At 42.7% G+C, this 26,698-nt stretch overlaps 1 protein-coding gene across 4 annotated transcripts in view; it reads right to left on the reverse strand.

The window, feature by feature from the left end:
- The window catches only part of RETREG1 (reticulophagy regulator 1), a 186,322-nt gene that overhangs the window by 15,897 nt on the left and 143,727 nt on the right, over positions 1–26,698 (reverse strand). For all 4 annotated transcript variants that reach the window (XM_049861377.1, XM_049861389.1, XM_049861382.1 and 1 more), the window contains one exon: positions 1,332–1,458. In XM_049861377.1, the coding sequence (XP_049717334.1) occupies positions 1,332–1,458 (127 nt within the window). The remainder of the gene's footprint in view (positions 1–1,331; positions 1,459–26,698) is intronic.

The raw sequence follows: 26,698 nt of genomic DNA on the forward strand, positions 1-26,698 counted from the left end.
CATCTTAAGCTATTTGACTCTGGATACTGCTTTGGACTGAATTATGTCCACCTAAAACAGGTGTTGAAATTCTAATCCCTGTAACCTGTAAATATGTGCCTGTTTGGAAATAGGGTTTTTCTTTTGTTACCTTAATGAGGTCATGCTAGAGTAGGGTGGGTCCTAAACCTAATCACTTTGGAGTGATTATAAAAAGGGCAGAACAGACACACAAGGAGAAGACACCATATGAAGACAGGCACACAGCAGATGCATCTACACGCCCAGGACTCCAAGGATTGCCGGCTACTAGCAGCTGAAACAGACAAAGAAGAACCTCCCACTAAAACCACACCCTGAATTTGAACTGTAAGAAAATACACTGTGTTCTTTAAAGCCGCCCCCCCCCCCGCCAGGTATTTCTGTTACGGGAGCATAGGATAACTAAGACAAGTACGTTAACGCAAACCAATGCAGGAATTTAAAACACAACCTCCCCCTCTCCAACCTGGGTATCTATCCTAAAAATTATCTTCAGTGATGAAAGAAAAAAGAAAAAACCCATCCTACGTAGAACACTGCCACTTTAATATGTGTAATTCTACTATTTAATACTAGTAATCTTGAGAGATGCTTTCACACTGTACAACAAGAGGGACTTTAAATTCTACATTCCCAGGCTCTTCCTTCCAACAACTGGTGGACGTTTGAGGAACTTGAATGCCACACTGGAAGAGAAAAGGTCCGCTGACAGCTGTGCAGCTGTGCAGCTGACGCACCGTCGGTCGCAGGGAAGCTGCTCCTACACGTAAAATAATATCACGAGCGTACGCGCTTCTCCACGCAATCAGCTTTCAAAGCACTCTTCCCCTTGCAGATTTTTATCTTAACTGCAAAAAATAGTCATGCCATATATATGATTGCTATGAATACTTTCGTCAAAGGTTTTCTCTCTAACAGAATCACACATGTGTACGGGCTTTCTAGACTGAAAGAGAGACTCAATTATCTCTGAAAGTACCCACAAAGGACTGTGCAGGTTTATATCCCTCTGACTTTAGAAACAGGCTAAAAGTTATGAACCGATTTCCTCAATCAGGGTTTTTTTTTCTCCTTAGTCTGGCTGACAAGCCTCATCACTGTTCATTTTAGTTAATGGGCTAGATAATGCGTGTAAAACATAAATATTTCTGAACCTTGCTGATGGCAGCTTTTATGTTACATGTTCCAAGTGTATCCTGTTCAGCATTAAAGAACCCTTAAGAGCTGATAAAATAGGTTAGTTCATTTCTCGCCAGTTTAGTGGACATCCTAAAGCATACACGGTAATTCTCCTGGACTGGGCAACTCACCTTGCCAGGGCTCTGCTGTTTAAAAGCAGACATTTCTTGGAGAAAGATGCTGAAGTTCATCCATGATTCTGCAATACAGTGGCTGAGTCTGGTTCTTTCATCTGGTTTGGCATTGATAACCTCCCAGCTAAAGAGAGAAAAAGAAAATAGACAATTTTAACTGAAACTTGGATTATTCCTTCAACATTCATTGTTTCAACAAATATTTACTGAGCACCTGCTGTTGGTCACAGGCTCTGGGAAAAGCCCCGTGGATTCAGGTGTAAATAAGCCTCACGAAACTCACACCATGTTGAGAGAGGCGACACAGTTAGCTACACCATTAATTCTCCAGTTAAAACCAGGGAAGAGCTATAAGGGAGAAAGAAGTACAGGGTGGGTCCTTTGGGACAGCGTCTCTGCAAGCTAAAATCTGTATTAGGAGGACTTGACTGTAAGGGTTGGGAGAGTTCCAGGCACAGAGGTCAATGTACAACATATGCGAGAGCCCTGGAGTGGGAAGGAGCTGAAAGCACTGTCATGGGTTGAATTATGTCCCTCCAAAAATGTATCAACTTGGTTAGGCCACGTACCCCAGTATTCTGTGCTTGTCTTCCATTCTGTGATTCTAATTTTACGTTAAAGAGGATTAGGGGGGACTGTAACACCATCCTTTCCCAGGTCACATCCCTGATCCAATATAAAGGAAGTTCCCTGCTGTGTGGCCTGCACCACCTTTTATCTCTCAAGAGATAAAAATGAAAGGGAAGTGAACAGAGTTGGGGACCTCATACCACCAAGAAAGCAATGCTGAGAGAAGAGCGTGTCCTGTGGACTTGGGGCCCCTGTGCAGAGAAGCTCTTAGTCTGGGGGAAGGTGGATAAGAAGGCCGACAGAGAGAGAAAGCCTTCCCCTGGAGCTGACACCCCGAATTTGAACTTTTAGCCTCCTTTACTGTGAAGAAATAAACTTATCTTTGTTAAAGCCATCCACTTGTGGTGTTTCTGTTATAGCAGCATTAGATAACTAAGACAGGCACTAACCTACTGGGCCCCAATGTGGCTCCAGCAAAGTGAACCAGAAGAATAACACTACCTGAAGTTGGGGAGGTAGGAAACACCCACGTCATACAGGAACCTTAAGGACAGGGAAGTCACAGTACTTTTTAAAGAAAGATCTTGGCATTAAGTATATACGATGAACGATGATGACAAGGATGATGGTGACGACTACTAGAGGGATTGCTCCCACCCGATAACATGTCCAAAGTAAGTGAGACAAAGCATCGCCATCCTCTTTATAAGGAGTGTTCTGGATTTACTTCTTCCAAAATAAGACTTATTCATTCTTCTGGCAGTCCATGACATATTCGACACAGTGGTCAAATATATCTACTATTGTAAGGCTGGCGCAGGGCTGGGCAGTGTTTCGTTCTGTTATAGGTAGGGCTGCTATGAGTCGGAATTGACCCGATAGCACCTAACAACACTACTACTACTACTTATAATAATATTACATGAACAATTATTATTACACCAATTTATGTATCTTCAATATATCCCAAGGTTGGTCAAATCTGCTTACCTATATAGCAAACTGTTAAACTCAAGAGCATCTCACAATATCTCATATTTTTCTGGGGCATCTTTTTCCAATCATCAGTTGATATAAATTCAAGTTTGTTTTTAAATTAATTTTACTTTTCTAAGTAAAAAAGAAAGAGTAAGGCTAATCTTGGGGGGGGAGGAAAAGCCACACGAATTCTAAAACTAGTCAAATTCTTGGACTTCCCTCCTGCCTAAGTGAGTTACACATCTGAGAGCAGTGTTTTTTCTTTTTTTAATCTCCAATGGTTGTCATCTATTTTTTTATTAAACTTACAGATGTATGCAGTGTTTTTGTTTCACGTGGACTGCCCCTGACTATGCATCGCCATTGAAAAGAATGGTTGCAAAAATGCATACTCATTCTATTCACCCAATAAAAACTCACTGACTATGTTCCAGGTACTGGTCTGATGACCTACGATACGTGAACAAAACAAGGCCCTCCAAAAAAAATCTCTTTCCCCTGTAGCTTACATAGCCAAAACCCAGACCAAACCCACTGCTGTCATGTATATTCTGACTCATAGCAACCCCACAGGGTTTCCAAGGCAGTAAATCTCTACAGAAGCAGACTGCCACATCTTTCTTCCGCAGAGCAGCTGGTGGTTTTGAACTGCTGACCTTTCAGTCTATCACTTTAACCACTGCACCACCAGGGCTCCTTGCAGCTTATATAACAGTGACTATAAGTTTTATAAGTTCATTAGCAGAGTTGAAAGTAGAATTATTAAAGTTTCTACTGTCTCGAAGTCACAGCGGCCACATTATAGGAAAAATTGCCTTACAAAGTTGGAGAAGGTACAAGTCAGAAGAAGGGTGGGGGTGGTGGGGGGTAAGAGGGAGAAATAGGGGTAGGCTTGCTCTTCGATGAAATCTAGAGCAGGGTTGGCAAATTTTTCATGTAAAGGGTCAGAGAGTGAATATTTATTTTAAGCTTTGCAGGCCATACCCATATGGTCTCTGTTGCAGCCATAGGGATACATAAACAAACGAGCGTGGCTGGGTTCCAGCAAAACTTTAAAGACACCAAAATATGAATTTCATATAATTTTTTCACGTCATAAAATAGTATTTTTTTCAACTATTTAAAAATGTAAAAGCCATTCTCTGGCCATACAAAACAGGCAATAGGCCATACTTGGTACAAAGGCTGAAGTGTGCCAACCCTGATTTAGAGCACTAGTAATGACACAAGCATCTTAATACTCCAGTGGAGATGGTGGCTGTCGTCGTTAGATGCCCATGAGTCAGTTTCGACTCATGGTGACCCCACATACAACAGAACGAAATGCTTCCCGGTCCCATACCATATCCTCACAATTGTTATTATGCTTAAGCCCATTGTTGCAGCCACTGTGTAACGATGGGAAACGTACCAAAAATAACAATAATATACAAAAAAGGAGAAAAGGGAAAAACATAGATAAAATTTAGTTTTATGACTTTTTCTAATTATTCATTCCATAAATGTTAATTGACCACTTGCTGTATGCCCACACTGTATACAACTTGAAAATATTATCTATCCAAATGGGTTTTGGAAAGAGAGTAATAAAACTACGAGATAAAAATAAATGTAGAGACTATGTTAGATAAAATTTAATGGAAATACATATGATTTTTGTAAAAATCTGGATTTAAGGGCAAAAAAAAAAAAAAAAAACTCGTTGCTATCAAGTCAATTCCAACTCATAGCGACCTTATTCTTGGACACAGTAGAACTGCCCCATAGGGCTTCCAAGGGAGTGGCTGGTGGCAAGAAGAGCTGTTATTCTACACTTCCTGAAATGAAATACGGACCCAAAATAACAGGTCTTTGGGAGCTTAGTAATAACAGTTTTCAACTGTCTAGTGATTAATTCTGAGTACTGTAGGAGCATAGATTTCTATAGTGTTCCAGCAATCTACCATTAATTTATGTCACCACAGCTCAATTTAGGTAATGAGGAGTCTCTGGATGGTGCAAACGGTTAACACACTCGGCTGGTAACTGAAGGGTTGAAGGATTGTGTCTACCCAGGGGCACCTCAGAGGAAGGCCTAGCAATCTACTTCCGAAAAATTAGCCACTGAAAACCCTATGGAGCATAGTTCTACTGACACCATGTGCTGGAGTCAACTCGACGGCAGCTGGTTTTTTCGTTATATAATTGAGAATGAAATAGGATGTTGGATGTCACCTTTTTGGATTCCCTTACTTTAAGATGAGGAAATCAGAACCCAGGCTTTCTCAGTGGGTTTGGGGCACAGACCTAAGGCAGATACTCCTGAGTTCAACTACAGTTCTGTGTCCATTAAAACATGTGCCCTCTTCAAAGGGTGTGTAAGTTCAATGACATCCCTTGAAACGGCCACATGTCAAAATTTAGAACCTGTGTTGTTCCTGAGAACAATTTGTTATTCCTCCTCAAGCGTTCCTAGGCTCAGGAGGGAGGAGGTGTGATTGGCCAATACCAGTGTGGCATCATTTAGGACCAGCCCTTTCTAGGAAACGGTAGTACTTCATGTGCAGAATCCAAATACTCAAAGGAAACTGAGATGCATGCTGGGTGGCTGCTTGACATCTGCACACGCGCGGAGTTGCTCCATAATGAAACTCTAGGTTTTCCTAGAAAGTCTTGTGTGGAAAACACATAACCAGGGAAAGGATCTCCTGTGAATACTGGACGATGTCGAGAATCAGATCTTTTACACGGTGTGTGGCTGTCTTCCCACCATGCTTGGCACGGCTGTCCGTGTCACAGGAGGCTCAACGAACACAAAAGGAGGGAAATATGGCTTGAGAACACTCTGAATCTTTACCAAGTTCTTAATCAAAGAGTACAAGTCAACTATAATTGATGCTCATCCAAGGGAGAAGCATTTGTCACCAGTGGCTTCAGTATTAATATTTCAGAGTTTATTATTTTTCCTTTTTAGTTTCAGGGAAAGCACACATTTTCCAGGTTTAGTGGAAAGTAAGGTCCTCTGCTCTTTCCTTGTTTCCTTCTTTCTTTCCTTCCTTTCTTCCATCTTTCACTCTTTTTCTTCCTTCCTCCCAACTCTCTCCCATACTGCTGTCTTCACTAAGGAGTGAGCCTGGTGCCCACTCCAGCCGTGAGACAGAGACAACTTAAGAGTCGCCCTCTGCTGACCATCATTCCCAAACTCCCATAAGCACTGCAGGTCCTGGTCAAGTGGGTTTGGGGGAGAAGTCGCCACAGCTCCCAGCCCCTCATGGCCATGCCGTCTTTCGAATGGGCTTTGCCTGAGTTGCTGCAGCTGTGAAGTGCTTCCAAAAAAGGTACCCAAATGGAGGTCCCAGCAGATCTCATTTATTTAAGTTCCCCTTCATAACGGAAACTAAGGTCAGGTGTTTTGACAAAGGACATTCCACAAGATCAAGATAAGCAGTGATTTACCAAAGAAGCCTCAGCCGGGGCAAAATGCTTTTTCCACAGCCGAAGGATTTATAGCTTCACCAGCTTGTGAAACTATTTTAAGGGGATAAAAATTGGAAAGACAGTTCATAAGACAAGCAGGCTCATTCTACCCCCAGAAAACAGCTCTGGCTTCCCAGTGGAATCTGAAGCCAACATCCATTCTTTCTGCCTCCCAATCCCTATTAAAATACAACTAGTTAGGTACATTAGATTATATGGCCAGGCCAAGCCTTTCTGCAGTTCATAAAGGTGAGAGTGAGTGTGAACACCAAGGGCACTTGGTGCTGGCCTCACTCTGAAATTCATATTGAGCAGGCCTGGGGTGAAGCTGGAGCCCTGGTGGCACAGTGGTTAAGAGCTTGGCTGCTAACCCAAAGGACAGCAGTTGAAGTCCACCGGCCGCTCCCTAGAAACCATATGGGACAGTTCTACTCTGTCCTGTGGGGTCACTGTGAGTTGGCATGGACTCCACAGCAACGGGTTTGGTTTTTTGTCTGTCTGTCTCGGTTTGGGGTGTAGCTCAGAAATCCGCATTTTCAATAAGCATCCCAGGTGATTCTGACGCACGTGCTTCTCAGCCAGTCACTGTAACACCCTGGGAGAAAACTACTCAGAAATCCTGTTTCAAAAACAAAGACAAGAGGGGAACTTCTGCGTCAGGACAAAATGGCATAGCAGGGGTGTGCTTTATTCTCCAATCTGAAAAAATCAGAAAAAGAACAAAAACGGACACAAAAATGTTAAAAACAAACAATTTTCAAGACCCTGGGCATTAGGCAGAGTCTCTAGGTGGTACAAAAAGTTAATGTGCTCAGCTGCTAACTGAAAGGTTGGAGGTTCAGGTCCATCCAGTGGCACCCTGAGAGAAAGTCCTAATGGTCTACTTCCAAAAAATCAGCCATCGAAAACCCAGCGGAGCACAGTTCCACTCTGACACGCAGGGGGTTGCCATGAGTCGGAATCAAGCTGATAGCACTGTTTTTTTAATTTATCACAGCGAAACCTGTGAGAACTGGAACTAGACTGGACTGCCTTGTTTTTCCGGGTCTTGCAGGTTTTCTGCCTTTGACAAAGTGCAGTCTACCACTTTTCTATTGCTTGTTTTAGTGGGAAATATTTGTGTTTTCCTTCTCTGACAGGTGTCTGCCTTACACGGCTTCCGACTTTTGCAGATTTTACTGTATTTATTCTGCATTAGGCAAGGAAGGGCAGTGATCCTAGGGACACAAGCTCTGGGACTGTTCTAGCTCACTGCCGAGAGGGTTTTCCAGGCCACACGGCAGGGAGGAGAAACCCAGGTGGAGCCCAGCTGCCTCCCTAAGATGAGAAGACAGAGCTGAAAGTCCAAAGAGGAGACCAACGAGGCTGGCATTTGTAGGACGGAGTACCAGCAAGAAGGGTGCTGTACAGGGGAGAGAAGAAAGAGAAAACTCCCGAGATCTGCAGGAGAATCCTCTGGTATTTTAAAGCTCAAGGCTGCATAGTGATGTGTGAGGAAACCTGAGGTCGGGAGCAAGCCATCTAAGAGCAAAGATGAGAACGGTCTAGTGAGCCACAAAGGGCTGGGTATGATGACTGTTCCCACCAACCAGGCTAGAAAACCCCCCAAATCCACTGGGCACTGGGCAGAGTACTCAGAAGGGTCTTGCCTCACTAAACCCCTTGCTGTCGAGTTGATTCTGACTCATGGCGACCTGATGGGACAAAGTAGAACTGTTCCATGGGGTTTCCAAGGCTATAATCCTTACAGAAGCAGACTGCCAGGCCTTTTCTCCTGTGAAGCCACCAAGTGGGTTGGAACTGTCGACCTTTCAGTTAACAGCGAGTACTTACCCACTGTATCACCAGGGCTCCTTCTTGCCTGACTAACAGGAAAATTCACCCTGGACTAAATGCTGTTCTGGTCCTGTGTAACAAGTCTTAAAAGTAGGTTCCAAAAGGAACAACACCAAACAAACCAACCCCCCTGCCACTGAGTTGATTCTGACTCATAACGACCCTATAGGACAGCGTAGAACTGCCCCCCCACAGAGTTTTCAAGGAGTGCCTGGTAGGTTCAAAACGCCAACATTTTGGTTAGCAGCTGTAGCACTTAACCACTATGCCACCAGGGTTTCCAAAAGGAACAAACCTATTTCTAAAAGGAACAAACCTATTTTAAAACTAATCTACCCAAAAATAATTTTTTTGATTTTGTTATGAACCAAATACGCTGAACTCAAACTTTCAAAATGGGATCTGAATTTTTTTTTCTTTCATGTATATCTTTTAAATTATTGTGCAGTTTTTAAAGTAGTCTAATGGCTACATGAATAAAATTCTAGTACCTTCTGTATATAGTTTCAGGGTGCAGTACACGGCAATCTCCACTAGGGGTTCTGCAAGACTAAGAAATGTGACACTTGTCCTCTAAAAATAGATTGTCATTCTGTGAGACAGAACATGCTAGCAGCCTATTTCATCTCTTTTGCCAAAAGTGAAAAGTAATACCAAAGAAACCCAATGACACAGTATCTCTCAGTATCATTTCACTTGGTTCACTTCAATAAACTTGTACTGAGGGCTCCGTAACTGTCAGTTCCCATTCCTGGCTCCAGGGATAGAGAAGACTAAGGCACAAGCCCCAACCAATAACGGAAATTTTACAGGGGACCCCAAATAATTCATGACACACATGCACACACACATACTGACACACATCCATTATACATGAAACTCACCTTTATTAAATGGTGCTTAATTTTTTTTTTTTAATTGTACCTAGGGCTATTGAGGGGAAAAGTATTTGACGACTAAGTTGGGAGTTGGATATGTGAGAAGAACCTGTTAAACAGAGAATACTATTTTTCTACCATTGTGAAATTTACTGTATAGTAAATTTTTTTTTAGCAAGTACTAGTACCAGTACCAGTTGCTCAATGCGACCCCATGTGCTCCACAGGGTTTTCAACGGTCGATTTTTCAGAAGCAGAAGTCCTTCTTCTGAAGTGGCCCTGGATGGACTCCAACATGCAACCTTTTGTTTAGCAGCTGAGCTCATTAACCATCTGTGCTATCAGGGACAAGCATATACTAACATACTTAAAAATCAAAATAATTATTTTTGCAACTGGAAGTTATTTATTTTTAAAAGGAAAAATACATGTATATACCTCTCTCTCAAAGATCAGAGCCTTTCACATATTTCTTGAGCTTTAGATTTGAGGCAATAATTATCAGTGAAAGACAAAGCAACTTGAAAGGGGGTGAAAATGGGTGTGTGATGGGGACAGAGAGAGAGAATATGAATGCTGGTGGTCTGGTCTGAGTTCCTGGGTCAGTCAACCCTGATGGCAAACCCACCCATGAACATCCCCATGATTTCAGCCAATTTTCTTTGGCCTTAAAACTGGTTTCATTTGGGCTTCTGGCATTTGCAACACAAAAAAAGTGCCACATTTTTCAGTAGAAGCAATGGAGTATAGTATAAAAAAAAAAAAAAAGCACACCTTAAATTATGAGGGAGAAACAACTCCTAAAAAAGCTGTGGATCCCTGAAGGACCGAATTGCTGGGCAGAGGGCTCAACTAGCATAACATATTTTATAAAGAAAATGTTCTACCTTCTACTTTGGTGAGTAGCGTCTGGGGTCTTAAAAGCCTGTGAGCAGTCATCTAAGATACTTCACTGGTCTCACCCCTTCGGGAGCTAGGGAAAACAAAGAAAACTAAAGATACAAGGGGAAGATCAGTCCAAAGGACTGATGGACCACATCTACCACGGCCTCCACCAGACTGAGTCCAGCACAACTAGACAGTGCCCAGCTACCACCACGGACTGCTCTGACAAGAATCACAATCGAGGGTTCCAGACAGCTGGAGAAAAATGTAGAACAAAATTCTAACTCACAAAAAAAGACCAGACTTACTGGTCTGACAGGGACTGGAGAAACCCCAAGAGTATGGACCCCAGATACCCTTTTAACTCAGTACTGAAGTCACTCCTGAGATTCACACATCAGCCAAAGATTAAAACAAAACAAAACTAAATGAAGCACACCAGCCCAGGGGCAGGGACGAAAAGGCAGGAGGGCACAGAAAAGCTGGTAACGAAGAACCCGAGGTAGAGAAGGGAGAGTGTTGACATGTCGTGGGGTTGGTAACCAATGTCACAAAAGAATTGTGTACTAATTATTTAATGAGAAGCTAGCTAGCTCTAAAATATCATCTAAAGTACAATTAAAAAAATAAAAGGGGTTTTGGAATAAGATTAGACAGAGATTAGTATGACATGGATTTTTTTTTTTAGGTGACAAATTTTTAGTAGAATTGGAAAGATACAAGTATGTTGAGTTAGTAATTCAAGTAAAGGGGGTTATAAACAACACCAAACCATTGCTGTTAAGTCGATTCTGACTCATGGCGACCCTGTGTGTTATAGTATAAAACTGAGCTCCACAGGGTTTTCTTGGCTGTGACCTTTTCTGGAAGTAGTTCACCAGGCCTCTCTTCCAAGTTACCATGTGGGATCGAACAGCCAATCACAAACTGCTTGCACCACCCAGGCTCCTCAGGGGGTTACAGGCAGCATGAAATAAGAATAATATCAAACACTGACCAGGGGCCAGGTACTGCTTCTTCATGCTTTAAACTCCCTGTCTCATTCAGTCCTTACAGCCAGCCTGTGAGAAAGGTACTATTTATTGCCCGTTTAACAGATGTGGAACCTGAGACTCGGACACATTAACGATCTGGCTCAAGGTCACAGAACTAAAGCACAGTGGGAAAAAACCCATTGCTGTAGAGTCAATTCCGACACATAGTGACCCTATAGGACAGAGAACTGCCCCCAGAGGGTTTCCAATCTCTGTGGAAGCAGACTGCCACATCTTTCTCCCGTGGAGCTGCTGGTGGGTTTGAACCATCTACCTTTCGGTTAGCAGCCGAATGCTTTAACCACTGCTCTACCAGGGGCTCCTTATACGGTGGAAGAGAGACGTAATAAAGGAAGTGGGAAAGCTCACTATGCGAGCTGTGATGCAGGAGGACTGGGCCGTGGGGATCAATTCAGAGATGAGTGGGAACAAACACTGGAGCAGTAACATGGGCAGGACCACAGACCCCCCCTCCCCCTGGCCCCAAATGCCAAGCTAAAGAAATAGAAATAGCTAAAAAGCATCTTTGGTTCCCAGGTGAAACTAAGGACCAAGGAGTTCAGATACCCCTTTTGTCTCTCGATTTCAGCTGTGTCTAAAGCAGGATCCACAAGGTGGTTCCATAATCTGAGCCCAGCTTCTCAAACTTTCTGTCATGGATTGAATTATGTTCCACCCAAAATTTATGTATCAACGTGGTCAGGCCATGATTCCCAGTATTGTGTGGTTGTCCTCCGTTTTGTGATTGTAATTTTATGTTGAGAGGATTAGGGTGTTACTGTGACACCACCCTTACTCAGGTCACCTCCCTGATCAAAGGTAAAGAGAGTCTCCCTGGGATATGGCCTGTACCTGTACCACCTTTTATCTCTCAAGAGGTAAGAGGAAAGGGAAGCAGAGTTGGGGACCTCATATCACCAAGAAAGCAGCACCAGGAACAGAGCATGTCCTTTAGACCCGGGGTCCCTATGCCTGAGAAGCTTCTCGACCATGGGAAGACTGAGGGCAAGGACCGTCTTCTAGAGCCGACAGAGAGAAAGCCTTCCCCTGGAGCTGACGTCTTGAATTTGGACTTTTAGCCTACTTTGCTGTGAGGAAACAAATTTCTCTTTGTTAAAGCCACCCACTTGTGGTATTTCTGTTACGGCAGCACTAGACGACTAACACATCTACGTGTCAGTGATGGCCATGATCATCAGGGCTACCGTTTGCTGGGCTCTCACCACTGTGCTCTGTGGGCAGCGTCTCACTTAATCCCTGCCACGTGACCCCACTTCCGAATCATTACAACCCCTCCAAAGCAGGGACTGGTGTTATCACCATCCTACCCAACAGAAAACTGAGGCTGAGAAGGATTTGATCCTTGTTCCTGACTGCCATAAACCACTACCAAACCAGAGGCCGTCCAGTCAACTCTAACTCATGGTGACCCCATGGGTGTCAAAGCAGAACTATGCTCCATAGGGTTTTCAATGGCTTATTTTTCAGAGGTAGATTGCCAGACCTTTCTGGCTTTCTGCTTCTGGGTGAGTTCAAAGTGCCAACCTTTTGGTTAGCAGCCGAACGCTTGAACCACTGTGTCACCAGGGCTCACTTAAAACCTCCATAGAGAATACAAATGATTCCACACTACTTGTGATTTTATTTTTAACCTACAGGACATGCAAGTTGAAGCCAAACAATATTTTCCAGAAAGTTAGCTATGTTGAAGTCCCACAATGACAAACTTTAAAAAAAAAAAAAAGAGGGGGGATTCTTATAACCTAAGTTGTCACCTAGCAACTGTGACAAGCAGCTGTCTGAGCCATCACACCTATAAATATGCTTTGGCCTGAAGACCTCGCAACGCTTTCGTTCTCAGAGAGTGACTAATGGTCCCATGCTCCCTGTGGGTAGTGAACATCTGTTGACGCTAACTCCTGTCAGATTTTTCTTAGAAAGGTCAGTCGGTATCCTGTTACAGATTGTAACATGTCTTAGGGCAATGTGTTGGAATGTTTTTTAATCCTGCGGACACTTAATATGTTCCTCCGTGTGTGTGTCATGTGTGTACATGTTGTGTCTGTTGTGTGTTGTGTCTGCTGTGTGTTGTTTGTGGTACTTGTTATGTATGTTTTGTGTGTGTATGTATGTGTTGTATATGTGTGTCATGTGTATGTGTTATACGTGTGTCGTGTGTCTGTGTTGTGTGTGTTGTTTGTGGTGCTTGTTGTTTGTGGTGCTTGTTATGTATGTTTTGTGTTTGTTGTGTGTGTCATGTATGTGTTGTGTGTGTCCATGTTGTATATGTGTGTATGTTGTGTTTTGTGTGCGTGTGTGTTCAGAGCGTGTCTGTAGGCATAGAAAAAAATACAGGGGTATATTTCTCAGCAAGAACACTCACAGAATTAGAAGCATGACAAAGCAAATAAAATGTGTCAACTGGAGGATTAAGTAAACAAACACAAGATTAAGAAACTGGATCGCACTCAGCTTGAAGCCTTCATTTTCTCAGACAAATTAGCCACATGAGTGGCTCCTCTCAAGGCCAGGGACCAGGAGGCGCCACTGGGGTGCCGGCTTTTTCTGCCCAAGGAAGCTGAGCCCCACCATCCTGTGGGCCGCAAACCAACATCTCAGAGCCTCTGGTGTTCTATTTCTGAACTCACTTTTCATACCAAGTTTTAAACTAATCAGAGAGCAGTCGCTTACACTGTGAAACCGTCCCTTCCCCCTTCCATCTGAATCCAAGCACTGCTGCTCCCCTGAGGACTTACTGTGTGCAGCTGAGGCAGTTCTGACCCTATAAAACAGAGTAGAACTTCCCCATAGCGTTCCTAGGCTGAAATCGTTATGGGAGCAGATGGCCAGGTTTTTTCTCCCACGGAGCCGCTGATGGCTTTGAACTGCAAATCTTACGGTTAGCAGACAAGCCTTCGTATGTCGTCAATTATCCAATCCACCTAAACTGTTTGGAAAGCGGACACTATACTACTCATTACGTTACTTTTATGTTGTTCCCGGTTTGAGTTCCCAAGAACAGACACCAGTTAGAATTCATTTCCAGAGTTTTTAATGTCACGAAGATTTCAATAAGTAGAATTTCACAAACCCAGGGCACGGACCATTTAAACTCCACCACAAGCTCAGGACAAGCCCCTGCGTGAGAAAAGTCGGAGATTAAACGGTGTTCATCTGCAAATGCCAAGACTGGCTTCAATCCCTGTCCCTCAGGGGAGAAAAGCTTCTACTTCACCCTTAATAAATAATATCAGATAATAGCAGGTAGTAGAGAAACAGTCCTCAAGGAAAACAGAAACTGCTGCTGTGAAACAAGTTTCACTAATTTGGATCCATCTTTCCTTGCACTCTACTCGGGACCCACAATTTTCTAATGAAATCACAATCTGATTTATTATAGCTGGAATCAAAAATAAATGTGCCCTTCCCTGCTTTTTTATCTTTGGCCTAGTTACATGAAACCTAAACTTCTCTGATAATACTAAAAGCATATTTCTTATAGTCCAAACAGAGGTATTAACATGGTTCCTAATTTTCTTTCATTCTTTCTTTCTTTTTTTTTCTTTTAATATATTTTAACCATAGCACTGGGCCTGGTTATAAGCCAAACAGAAGGAATTATCAATTTCCTCCAAGGTGTTTTCATGATGAGAGCCAATGAAAATTAATTTTGTTTGGAGAATTTGTTTTTGGCCTTTATGACAAAGGAGGAGATGAGACCCTGGAGTATGACAAATCCTGAGTGACTATCACTCATTGAGATAATTCAGTCAAGATGCCAGACTGTTTAATTGTAGGTCACATTCCCACCTTAGTCCTCTAAAGAGTTCACCTCTCGTTTATCTTTATATGTAAGTCAGCCATTGAATATAGTTAATGGCTTTAAAAAGCACATACCTGCACCATGAGGATCAGATCCTTAACAGGCACAGAAAAAATGAGAACCTCATAGTGACCCTACAGGATAGAGTAAAACTCCATAGAATTTCCTAGGCTGTAATCTTTACAAGGGAAAATCTGGTGGCACAGCAGTTAAGGCTGGCTGCCACACCCTTCTCCCATGGAGCAGTTGGTGGGTTCGAACCACCGACCTATCGGTGAGCAGCCTACTGCTTAACCACCGTACCACCAGGGCTCCTTGAGAACCTTATTAAGATGTCTTAATTCTTGCTAACCTTGCCATCAGTCTCTGCAAAAGTAGATTTTTGAGAATAAGCTATTGTGTGAATGAATCCTGTGTGTATCAACGGTAAATTTGTTGTTGCTAGGTGCCACTGAGTCAATTTTCAACTCACTGGGACCCCATGTGAGAGAGTAGAACTGCCCCATAGGATTTTCTAGGCTATAATCTTTACAGGGGCAGATGATGGTGAATTAGTACAATGTAATACTCAACAACAGCATGCAGGGAAGATGAAAATGGGTATCTTTCTGGGAGTGGTGGAAGGTTACGTTCCAGAAACGCTGTCAGGCGCCTAGATAACTGTTGAGAGATGAATGGCTGTGTGGGAGAGAACTCTGACACATACTGAATGTGTTACCCACTGGGTGTGCAGCAGTTGATACTATGGGCTGAGGGCAAATTCCAAAAGAAGTTACTCCTCCTAGTGATTAGGTTCTTCAGGAGAATGAAGTCATAAAAACTAATACAGCCTGTCTGATTTAGTAAGAGTTTCTAGAGAAATGCATTTTCCCTCCATTTCTCACATACATGGAATAGCAACAGGAATTAGCCTGATAATGCATCAAAAAGGATTCACTCTTCAAAGTATAGATAAGATTTCTAATTATCATGGTAATGGTGGTGGTGGTGGTTCTGGGGAGTCTACTCCAACTCATGGTGACCCCAGTGTAATACAGTAGAACTGTCCCATTGGGTTTTCTTGGCTGTAGTCATTTTTTGTTTTATAAATGGAGATTTCAAGTGTTCCTGAAAAGTTATTTTCTTAATTTTTTTTTATTGTGCTTTAAGTGAAAGTTTACAAATCAAGTCAATCTCTCATACAAAAACTTATATACTCCTTGCTATGTACTCCTAGCTGCTCTCCCCCAATGAGACAGCACACTCCTCCTCTCCACCCTGTATTCCCCGTGTCCATTCAGCCAGCTCTTGTCCCCCTCTGCCTTCTCATCTCCCCTCCAGACAGGAGCTGCCCACATAGTCTCATGCATCCACTTCAGCCAAGAAGCTCACTCCTCACCAGTATCATTTTCTGTCTTATAGTCCAGTCCAATCCCTGTCTGAAGAGCTGGCTTTGGGAATAGTTCCAGTTTTGGGCTAACAGAAGGTCCAGGGAAAATGACCTCCAGAGTCCCTCTAGTCTCAATCAGACCATTAAGTCTGATCTTTTTATGAGAATTTGAGGTCTGCATCCCACCGTTCTGCTCCATCAGGGATTCTTTGTTGTGTTCCTTGTTAGGGCAGTCATTGGTTGTAGATGGGCACCATCTAGTTCATCGGGTCTCAGGCTGATGGAGTCTCTGGTTTATGTGGCCCTTTCTATCTCTTGGGCTCATATTTACCTGGGTCTTTGATGTTCTTCATTCTCTTTTGCTCCAGGTGGGCTGAGACCAATTGATGCATCTTTTTTTTTTTTTTTTTTTATGTTCTTCATTCTCTTTTGCTCCAGGTGGGCTGAGACCAATTGATGCATCTTTTTTTTTTTTTTGATGTTCTTCATTCTCTTTTGCTCCAGGTGGGCTGAGACCAATTGATGCATCTTAGATGGCCGCTTGCTAGCGTTTAAGACCCTGGACACCCCTCACCAAGAAAACAGTTATCTTCTCAAGTATTCCAACATTTCATTTGTGTTCACATTAATAATTTGCTCAGGAAACATTATTATTTTTTAATTGTCATTCTCTTGTGAAATGTAATTCAGTGCAAATAAATGAGATTGGAATGATCCAGGCTATACCTTATTAGGCTGGTGAGAGAGAAGCCTGCTCACCTATTCCACTCTCTTCCATTTCACCTGTTGCAAATATTCCTCTCTGTCTCCAGAGTCCTTGGCTGGCTCAGGTTTCTGACAGTGCTATTCAAGCTAATGGCTGCCACGTGTGCTTCATGTGTGGCTAAACTGCCAAGCCTGCGTATTAGAGATCATCTGCTTGCTCGATATTCTAGCCAACACCATTTACAGGAAGCCATTTTCACTAAATCAGATATTCTAGGAAGGCGATGTGTGTTCTCACCTACCACAGCTTTCTTGGACACAATGCTACACCTGGGCCCCTTCTTCCCCCCACTCTAGGACACCAGGTACTGGACTGGCCAGGCAGAAAAATTATTTTCAGTGCTTTTTTTTTTTTTTGTTGGAACCCTGGTGGCACAGTGGTTAAAAGCTCAGCTGCTAACCAAAAGGTTAGCAGTTCAAATCCACCAACTGCTCCTAGGAAACCCTATGGAGCAGTTTTACTCTGCCCCGTAGGGTTGCTATGAGTTGGAATCAACTTGATGGCAACAGGTTTTTGTTACACACACACACACACAGTTTATCATTACTACAACCATCAAGACTTACATGGTATTAAAGGTCTAGACACAGTATAACGGTCAACATATATGTAATAGTTAAGAGCACAAACTCTGGACTCAGATTCTCTGAGTTCAAATCCCAGCTCCCCCCCCTTCTAGCTGATGACCTTGGCAAGTTACAATTTCCTCATCTGTTAAGTAGTGAAAATAATTTATGCCTACTTCATAGGGTTGTGTTAGGATTAAATGAGTTATGGTAGGCAAAGCAAGTGATACAAAGTAAGTGCTCGATAAGCACTTTTTTTTTTTTTTTTTAGTAATATAACCTGAAGAAAATACACTGAACGCGTTTCTCCATATTTGGGTCTACACGTAGCTGAGGGTGACGCTCCTCGTAAAAATTCAGCAACAAAGGGAGAAGTGCCTGCTTTGGCGTCTCCCCTTAGTCCCGCATTTTTCTGTTGGTGGTTGGCTATTTGAGGAGACAACACTACTCACAGTTTGAAAGGTTCAGGTTCCCACTCAACATGCCTTGTGCCAAATTATTCCGGCCGCATTTCTGCCTGACTTGTGTTCTGCTGATAAAACTCACCTGGGCTTGATGTATCCATGCTTGTCTAAAACCTCTTCAGGAGTTCCTCGGTGACTCTGTCCTGGCTAGGGGCAGCCACCTTTAAATTATTTCAGATATGATGAACTGGTATTAGGAACTGTAACCTAACTGCTGCAAATATTTGGATAAACGCCTCAAGTTTTCCTTGAAGAGTGGAAGTCACAAGCCCAGGACTCGGGTTTTGCTCACACTGCATAATTCAGTTGCATGAAATCCACTGGGTAAGGCCCTCTAGCGTGATGAAACACGCTGTGCCTCAACCACGATCCTTCACTTCTCCTCTGTGAGAACCATTCAGAGCCAGAAGGACAGAACTGCTATGAAATGGCACTTAACTGGGCCTGAACATTCCAAGGGTTGTTGCCACCCAGCTAAGTAGATCAATTAAGTGGTGCTCAACATTTTATCCTATCCTATGTGAAAGCTCATATCCCTACTGGAAAGCCACTAAGATACTAAGTGTCCAGGCCAATGGAACAAGCTAAACCAAAACCAAGCCTGCTGCCGTCAAGTCGATTCCAACTCATAGCGACCTTACAGAGTAGAACTGCCCCATAGGGTTTCCAAGGAGTGGCTGGTGGATTAGAACTGCTGACCTTTTGGTTAGCAGCCAAGCTCTTCCCCACTGTGCCACAAAGAAAATCACCTATTACCAATCAACAACGCAATGACGATTTTAAAAGAACATTCAATAGAAGATATAGAGGAAGAAGTATAAATATATCCCTTTTTAAATATATCCTATAAATATATCCCTTAATTACTGCCTTGAAATACATCCCACACTATGAATTATATTTTGATTAGAACTAAATCTACCATGCACATTTTTTTTTTTCTAGCCATTACGCATTTTCAAGAAATAGAAAAAGAAATGGTTCCTCAAAATGTTGTTGTTGTGAGGTACCATCATGTCGGTTTCCACTCATAGCCACCCCATGTACACGAGAACAAAACACTGCCTGGTCCTGTACCATCTTCACAATCCTTGTTATGCTTGAGCCCATTGTTATAGCCACCAAGTGAATCCATCTCGTTGAGGGTCTTTCTCTTTTTTGCTGACCCTCTACTTTACCAAGCATGATGTCCTTTTCCAGGAACTGACCCCTCCTGACAAAACGTCCAAAGTATGTGAGACGAAATCTCAGCATCTTTGCTTCTAAGGAATATTCTGACTACACTTCTTCCAAGACAGACTGCGCTTTGTTCTTTTGACAAACCATGGTATATTCAATATTCTTCGCCAACACCACAATTCAAAGCTGTCAATTCTTGTTTGGTCATCCTTATCCACTGTCCAGTTTTTGCATGCATATGAGGCAACTGAAAACACCCTAGCTTCAGTCAGGTCCACCTTAGTCTTCAAGGTGACATCTTTGCTTTTTAATACTTTAAAGGGGTCTTTTGCAGCAGATTAGCCCAGTGCAATGCATCTTTTGATTTCTTGACTACTGCTGGGTGTTGACTGTGAATCCAAGTAAAATGAAATACTTGACAACTTCAATCTTTTCTCCATTTATCATGATGTTGCTTAAGGGTCTAGCTGTGAGGGTTTTTGTTTTCTTTATGTTGAGGTGTAATCCACACGGAAGGCTGTAATCTTTGATCTTCATCAGTAAGTACGTCAAGTCCTCTTCACTTTCAGCAAGCAAAGCTGTCATCTCTGCATATCGCGGGTTGTTAATGAGTCTTCCTCCAATCCTGATGCCTCATTCTTCTTAATGTAGTATAGATTCTCTGATATATTTGCTCAGCATACAGACCGAATAAGTATGATGAAAGTATACAACCCTTACACACACCTTTCCTGACTTTAAACCATGCAGTATCCCTTTGTTCTGTTCGAACAACTGCCTCTTGGTCCATGTACAGGTTCTGCATGAGCACAATTTAGTGTTCTGGAATTCCCATTCTTCGCAATGTTATCTACAATTTGTTATGCGCCACACAGTCAAATCCATTGCACAGTCAATAAAACACAAGCAAACATCTTTCTGGTATTCTCTGCTTTCAGCCAAGGTCCATCTGACAGCAGTGATATCCCTCATTCCACCGTCATCTTCTGAATCTGGCTTGAATTTCTGGCAGTACCTTGTCGATGTAGTGGTACAGCCATTTTTGAAAGATCTTCAGCATTTTTTTTTTTCAGCATAATTTTTCTTTTCTGTCATATTAATGATATCATTCAATAATTTCTGCATTCTGTTGGATCACCTTTCTTTGGAATGGGCACAAATATGGATCTTTTCCAGTCAGTTGGCCAGGTATCTGTCTTCCAGATTTCTTGATATAGACGAGTGAGCCATTCCAGTACTGCGCTGTTTGTTGAAACATCTCAATTGGTATTCTATCCATTCTTGGAGCTTTGTTTTTCGCCCATGCCTTCAGTGCAGCTTGGACTTCTTCCTTCAATGCCATTGGTACTCGATCATATTCTACCTCCTGAAATGGCGGAGCACCGACCAATTCTTTTTGATACAGTGACTCTGTGTTCTTGAGATAGTCTCCATCTTCTTTTGACGCTTCCTGTGTCGTTCAATATTTTGCTCATAGCATCCTTCAACATTGCAACTCAAGGTTTGAATTTTTTTCTTCAGTTCTTTTAGCTTGAGAAATGCTGAGCGTGTTCTTCCTTTTGGTTTTCTGCCTCCAGGCCTTTGCACATGTCATTATAATACTTTACTTTGTCTTCTCGAGTTGCCCTTTGAAATCTTCTGTTCAGCTCTTTTACTTCATCATTTTTTTCCTTTTGCTTTAGCTACTCTACATTCAACATCAAGTTTCAGAGTCTCTTCTGACATCCATTTAGGTCTTTTCTTTCTCTCCTGTTTAATGACCTCTTGCTTTCCTTATGTATGATGTTCTTGATGTCATTCCACAACTTGTCTGGTCTTCGGTCATTAGTGTTCAGTGCGTCAAATCTATTCTTGAGATGGTCTCTAAATTCAGGTGGGATATATTCAAGGTTGTTTTTTGGTTCTCTTTGACTTGTTTTAATTTTCTTCAGCTTCCACTTAAACTTGCATATGAACAACTGATGGACTGTTCCTCACTCGGCCCCTGGCCTTGTTCTGACTGATGATGTTGAGCTTTTCCATCATCTCTGTCCACACATGTAGTCAACTTGATGCCTGTTTTCCATCTGGTGAGGTCCAACTGTATAGGCACCGTTAACGTTGTTTAAAAAAGTTATTTGCATTGAATAAGTCATTGTTCTTGCACAATTCTATCATGTCATCTTTGGTGTCGTTTCTATCTCACCAAAGCCATATTACCCAAGCCACAGATCCTTCTTGTTTTTAACTTTCATATTCCAATCCCCAGTAATTACCAGTGTATCTTGATTGCATGTTTGATCAATTTCAGACTGTGGAAGTTGGTAAAAATCTTCAGTTTCCTCATCTTTGGCATTAGTGCATAAATCTGAACAACAGTAGTATTAACTGGTCTTCCTTGTAGGCATATGGATATTATCCTATTGCTGACAGCATTGTACTTCAAGATCTTGGGATTTTTTTTTTTTTTTTTTTTTTTATGATGATGAATGCAGTGCCATCCTTGTTCAATTTGTCATTCCCTGCATAGCAGACCATGTGATGCCTGATTCAACATGGCCAATACCAGTCCATTTCAGCTCACTAATGCCCAGGATATCAATCTTTATGTGTTCCATTTCATTTTTGACAACTTTCAATTTTCCTGTATTCATACTGCGTACATTCCATCTCCCGATTATTAATGGATGTTTGCAGCTGTTTCTTGTTATTTTGAGTTGTGCCACATCAGCAAATGCAAGTCCCCAAAGCTTTACTCCATCAATATCATTAAGGTCGACTCTACTTTGAGGAGGTAGCTCTTCCTTAGTCATATTGTGAGTGCCTTCCAACCTGAGAGGCTCATCTCCCAGCACTATATCAGACAATGTTCTCCTGCTGTTCCCAAGGTTTTCACCGGATAATGCTTTTCAGAAGTAGACATCCACATAGGAGGCTAAGCATATATTTAGGTTCACTTAATAATTAAATCAAATTTGTAGACAAAAGATTCAGTAGTAATGAATCAACTCTTTGGAATGATCAGAGCAATTGCAATTATTGCTCTTTTAACAAATTATGCTAAAGAATACCAGGATATAATAATGCAGGGTCACCATGGAAGTCACCGGAAGGCCACTGGGAGGTCTGACCAGTCCACACAAGGAATTTGGTTTTCACTGTCTGTAAAATAAGGAGCTGGACCAGGCTGGACGTTAACCCATTTTGGATCATAGCCTCTTTTCAAATACGTCAGAAAACTGGGAGAGTTTGTGGACCCTGGTCTGGTACTACCTGGATCAGAAAATCACAAGCACCTTTTGCTCAAGGATTTTATAATCCAGAGGGTGCCTAACTGTTCACATGTTTACTTGAAAATCTGAACTTAAAAAAACTCAATACTCTAAGTCCCCTGCTTCTGTATAACAAACAACTTGTGTTTTCTGTTACAAAAGTCGATTTAGAAATTGGTGTGACCCTGAGAGAAATATTTAAAGCTGGCAATATCCCTGGTGATGTTGACAGAAAAGAGATTCTTAGGCAGTGGCTATCAGTGACGTCTGAAGTACTAACTTCAGTGTCAGATCTCTGGCCGAAAGCAACTGCCAGCAAACAGGCCTCTTAATAATCTGAGAAATGTCCAGTTTCTTCCATTTTCTGAAGCAGTGAGGATACTAAAAAATGCAGAAATGAAGCCATAGAAGGACATCGTTCTTTCACTGACAATGGATTGCTGAGGCAACCCACGCTGATTTTTGGGTTCCTTGTGAATGAATGCACAAGCAGAGCAGATGCCCTGATGGTCCACCTTCTGATGGGCTCATCAAGGTGATCTGTGATGGTGGCCTGGACGCAACAACCTCCACTGATTGGTTGTCTTTTTTTTTGGTACGTCTTTTTTTTTTTTTGTAAAGTCAGCAAAGTATAGAATTAGGAAGTCAGTGTTTGGTTGAATCAGGGACCTGTGATTTCTTTGGAAACATGGGACTGGAAATTCCAGATATGGGGGTAATAATGCAAAGGCAAATTTAACAAGAACAATGGGTGCTCCTTCCATGGGGAAAGATAGCATTCTCTTGCCCCTCCCAGGGGCAAAGATGGTGGAATGGGGGGGCCCTCAAATCTCCATGTCTCCCTGTTTATCTGTATAAATCCATAGGATCTTAACGGAGCCCCATCCACACACCCTCCACAACAAACAACAAACAAAAAAGGGGTGCTGCTAAATGTCAGGGCCGGAGAAGCTAAATCTCTCTTTCTTAGATTTTCATCATGGGCTTTAAAGGGGCTATCATATCCTGTCCTGGTATACTGCAAACAATGGTCACTTTTAAACTTTTTTTCCAGTCTTATTCAGCCGCCTCCTTCCTTTATCTGTTGTGTTGTTTATTGTGAGGTATCCTCAAGTCCATGCCGGTTCATAGCGACCCCATGGACACAGAACGGAACAGTGCCTGGTCCTGTGCCATCCTCACAATCGTTCGCTGCTATGTTTGAGCCCACTGTTGCAGCCTCCGTGAGGGGCTTCCCCTTTTTAGCTGAACCTCTACTTTACCAAACAGGATGTCTTTTTCTAGCAATTGGTCTTTCCTGATGATATGTGCAAAGTAAGTAAGCCAAAGTCTCTCCATCCTCACTTCTAAGGAACAGTCTAATCTATTTCTTCTAAGACTGATTTTTTTGTTCTCCTGGCAGGACATGAAATATTCAATATTCATCACCTACACCACAGCTGAATGCATGGATTCCTCTCCTGTCTTCCTCTTTCACTGCCCAGCTTTTGCATGCAAATGAGGCAACTGAAAAGACCCTGCAAATCCAAAGCAAAACCATTACCATCCACTCCACTCCACCTCACAGCAATCCTATAGGACAGAGTAGAACTGCCCCCATAGGTTTTCCAAGGAGCAGCTGGTGGATTCGAACTGCCTACCTTTTGGTTAGCAGCCAAGCTTTTAACCTCTGTCCCACCAGGGCTTCCCCTGCAAAGGCCATGTTAATTCATCATAGCACTCTTTCCAGGACATTCCAGCAAGGGCTCACAGGCCTTATGGGTTACAGCTCCAGGCGCCATTTCCAGTTTATAGGCGTTGGCATGAGAGAATGAAGCCACTTGCTATGAAATCCTCAAGGCCTGCCTTAAAGAATATTACTGCTTTCCACCCTCACCTCTGCTGTGCCCAAAAAAGGGATTATCAGTTACTTCCTTCATCACCAGTGCCAATGTTTGTTGTATCTTAGTTTACTGAGGCAATCTCATCTTGTTTCAGCAAGCAAATCAATTAAATATAAGTTCATAATTGTCAGCAACTGAATTGTGTCCCCCCAAAATATGTGTTGTAAATCCTAAACCCGATGCGTGAGGTTATAATCCCATTTGGAAATGGGTTGTCTTTGTTTTGTTAATGAGGCAAGACTAGTGTAGGGTGTGCCTTGGGTCAATGTCTTTTGAGATATAAAAGAGATTACGTGAGCAAGCAGAGATGGGAGAAGAGAGATGCCAAGCCACATGAAGATGGCCCAGAAGCAGAAGCTCAAGACAAGGACCTTCTTCCAGAGCTGACAGAGACAGAAAGCCTTCCCCTAGAGCCGGCAACCTACATTCAGATTTCTGGGCTCCGAACTGTGAGAAAATATATTTCTATTTGTTAAAGCCATCTACTTGTGGCATTTCTGTTATAGCAGCACTAGATAACTAAGACAATAATGTAGTTATGGGTATGCATTTTACAGCAAAATCTACATCTTAAAGCCTTCTTTAGCACAAGGAAACATGCCTCCAAGAGGAAGTTTCCAAAAAAATTCAGAATGAAGAAACTATGATGACTTAGAATCTGTGTTCAGTTTCAATAATTTGGAAAGAAAATTATCTCCCAGTAATGTTACAAGCTACCCCAGAAACATGTTGTTAACTTTTTAGAAATGAGAACTACATTTAAACATACACATATCATGTTACTGGTGATTACTGTAGAGAGTACTCTAAGCAGGAGAAAACAGTAATTTTCAAGAAACATAAATAAGTTTATAATGCCTTCAAGGTGCCTAGGTGGTGCAAAAGGTTTGTTCTTGATTACCATCCTAAAGGTTGGTGGTTTGAACCCACCCAGCTGTGCAACGGGAGAAAGACCTGGAGATCTGCTTCCATGTGGATCATAGCCAAGAAAACCCTATGGTGCAGTTCTACTCTGTAACACATGGGGTCACCGTGAGTTGGGATCAACTTGATGTCAATGGGTAGAGGTATTAGTAGTACAATGCCTTCACCTTAAATCTAGAGATGGGAGTTTACAGGTATAATTTTAAGATGTTCCACTGACGGATGGATGTGTTTTCTTTTCAAAATAAAGCACTTGCTTATAGTCCAACTAAACCACCATGAAATGCCACCCCCGAGTCACAGAGTAATGTCTGTGCATGGCTGCGTCTGTTTACAGGGAAAGTAGAGGGGCTTTATTATGTTGGTAATTACTGTGCAATGCTCCTTAAGACCATTATGCGCAGGTGTCTGCCCAGAACAGGAACACAGGTCTCCACCCTTGAAACGTCTGCATGCCGAAGACCCAGGGAAAGGGAAATTTCCCCTTCCATCCTTTCTCTCTCCTCTTCCTCTATCTGAACGCACAGCTACACACCCCCTTTTAAGGCAAAAGACAGTGTAGTCTGGTATTGCACCATAGAAACAACTAAGAGCTATATGGCAACATTAATAGCTCTTGGGGGCATTTACCCAGTGGGTGACAATCACTCTGAAAACCGAAAAATCAAACCCGTTGCTGCTGAGTTGACTCCAACTCATAGCGACCCTAAAGGACAGAGTAGAACAGCCCCATAGAGTTTCCAAGGAGCACCTGGTAGATTCAAACTGCCGACCTTTTGGTTAGCAGCCGTAGCTCTTAATCACTATGCCACCAGGGTTTCCAAAACCATCGCTGTTGAGTCGGTTCCAACTCATAGTGACCCTATAGTACAGAATAAAGCTGCCCAGTAGAGTTTCCAGGGGGTGGCTGGTGGATTTGAACTGCTGACCTTGTGGTTATCAGCCGCAGCTCTTACCCAGTGTATCACCAGGCCTACCCAATCACTCCCAGACACAGGTCAACTCTGCAAAGGCCCTACACAGGAGGCTCCTCTGAAGACTATCATTTCATCCGTACTCCCTAATGAGAAGATGCATTTGTTAAAATACAGCCAGATATATCGCAACTGTCCTGGTGGCCCCTGTGTGGTTCGTGGGAGTGTCCCAGGGACAGTTGAAGCCTTCCCCACCCCCGTTTCCCAACTTCTCCATCAGGACACTTTGTGACCTAGATGGCTTGCAGTACACCACTCCGCCCAAGGGTGGCTCATGCCTTTGCCGATTTGGGGTTTAGCGTGGGGATGGCAGGGACCAGGGTCAAGAGAAGGTAGGTCCCTGGTGTAGGAGTACAGGGGAGCAAAGAGAGAGAATGGACGAAGGAGAGCATAAGAGAAATGAGAAACAACACAGGCCAAGAGACTATCAGGGTAGAACCATCTTGCCTAATTTCATCTCACCCATAAACAACACTGGGTGAGGTAATGTCTCTCTGTCCAAAGAACCAGAAGCCAAAATTCCCTCGG

This window comes from Elephas maximus, chromosome 2 (genome assembly GCF_024166365.1).
Source record: "Elephas maximus indicus isolate mEleMax1 chromosome 2, mEleMax1 primary haplotype, whole genome shotgun sequence".
NCBI lineage: Eukaryota > Metazoa > Chordata > Mammalia > Proboscidea > Elephantidae > Elephas > Elephas maximus.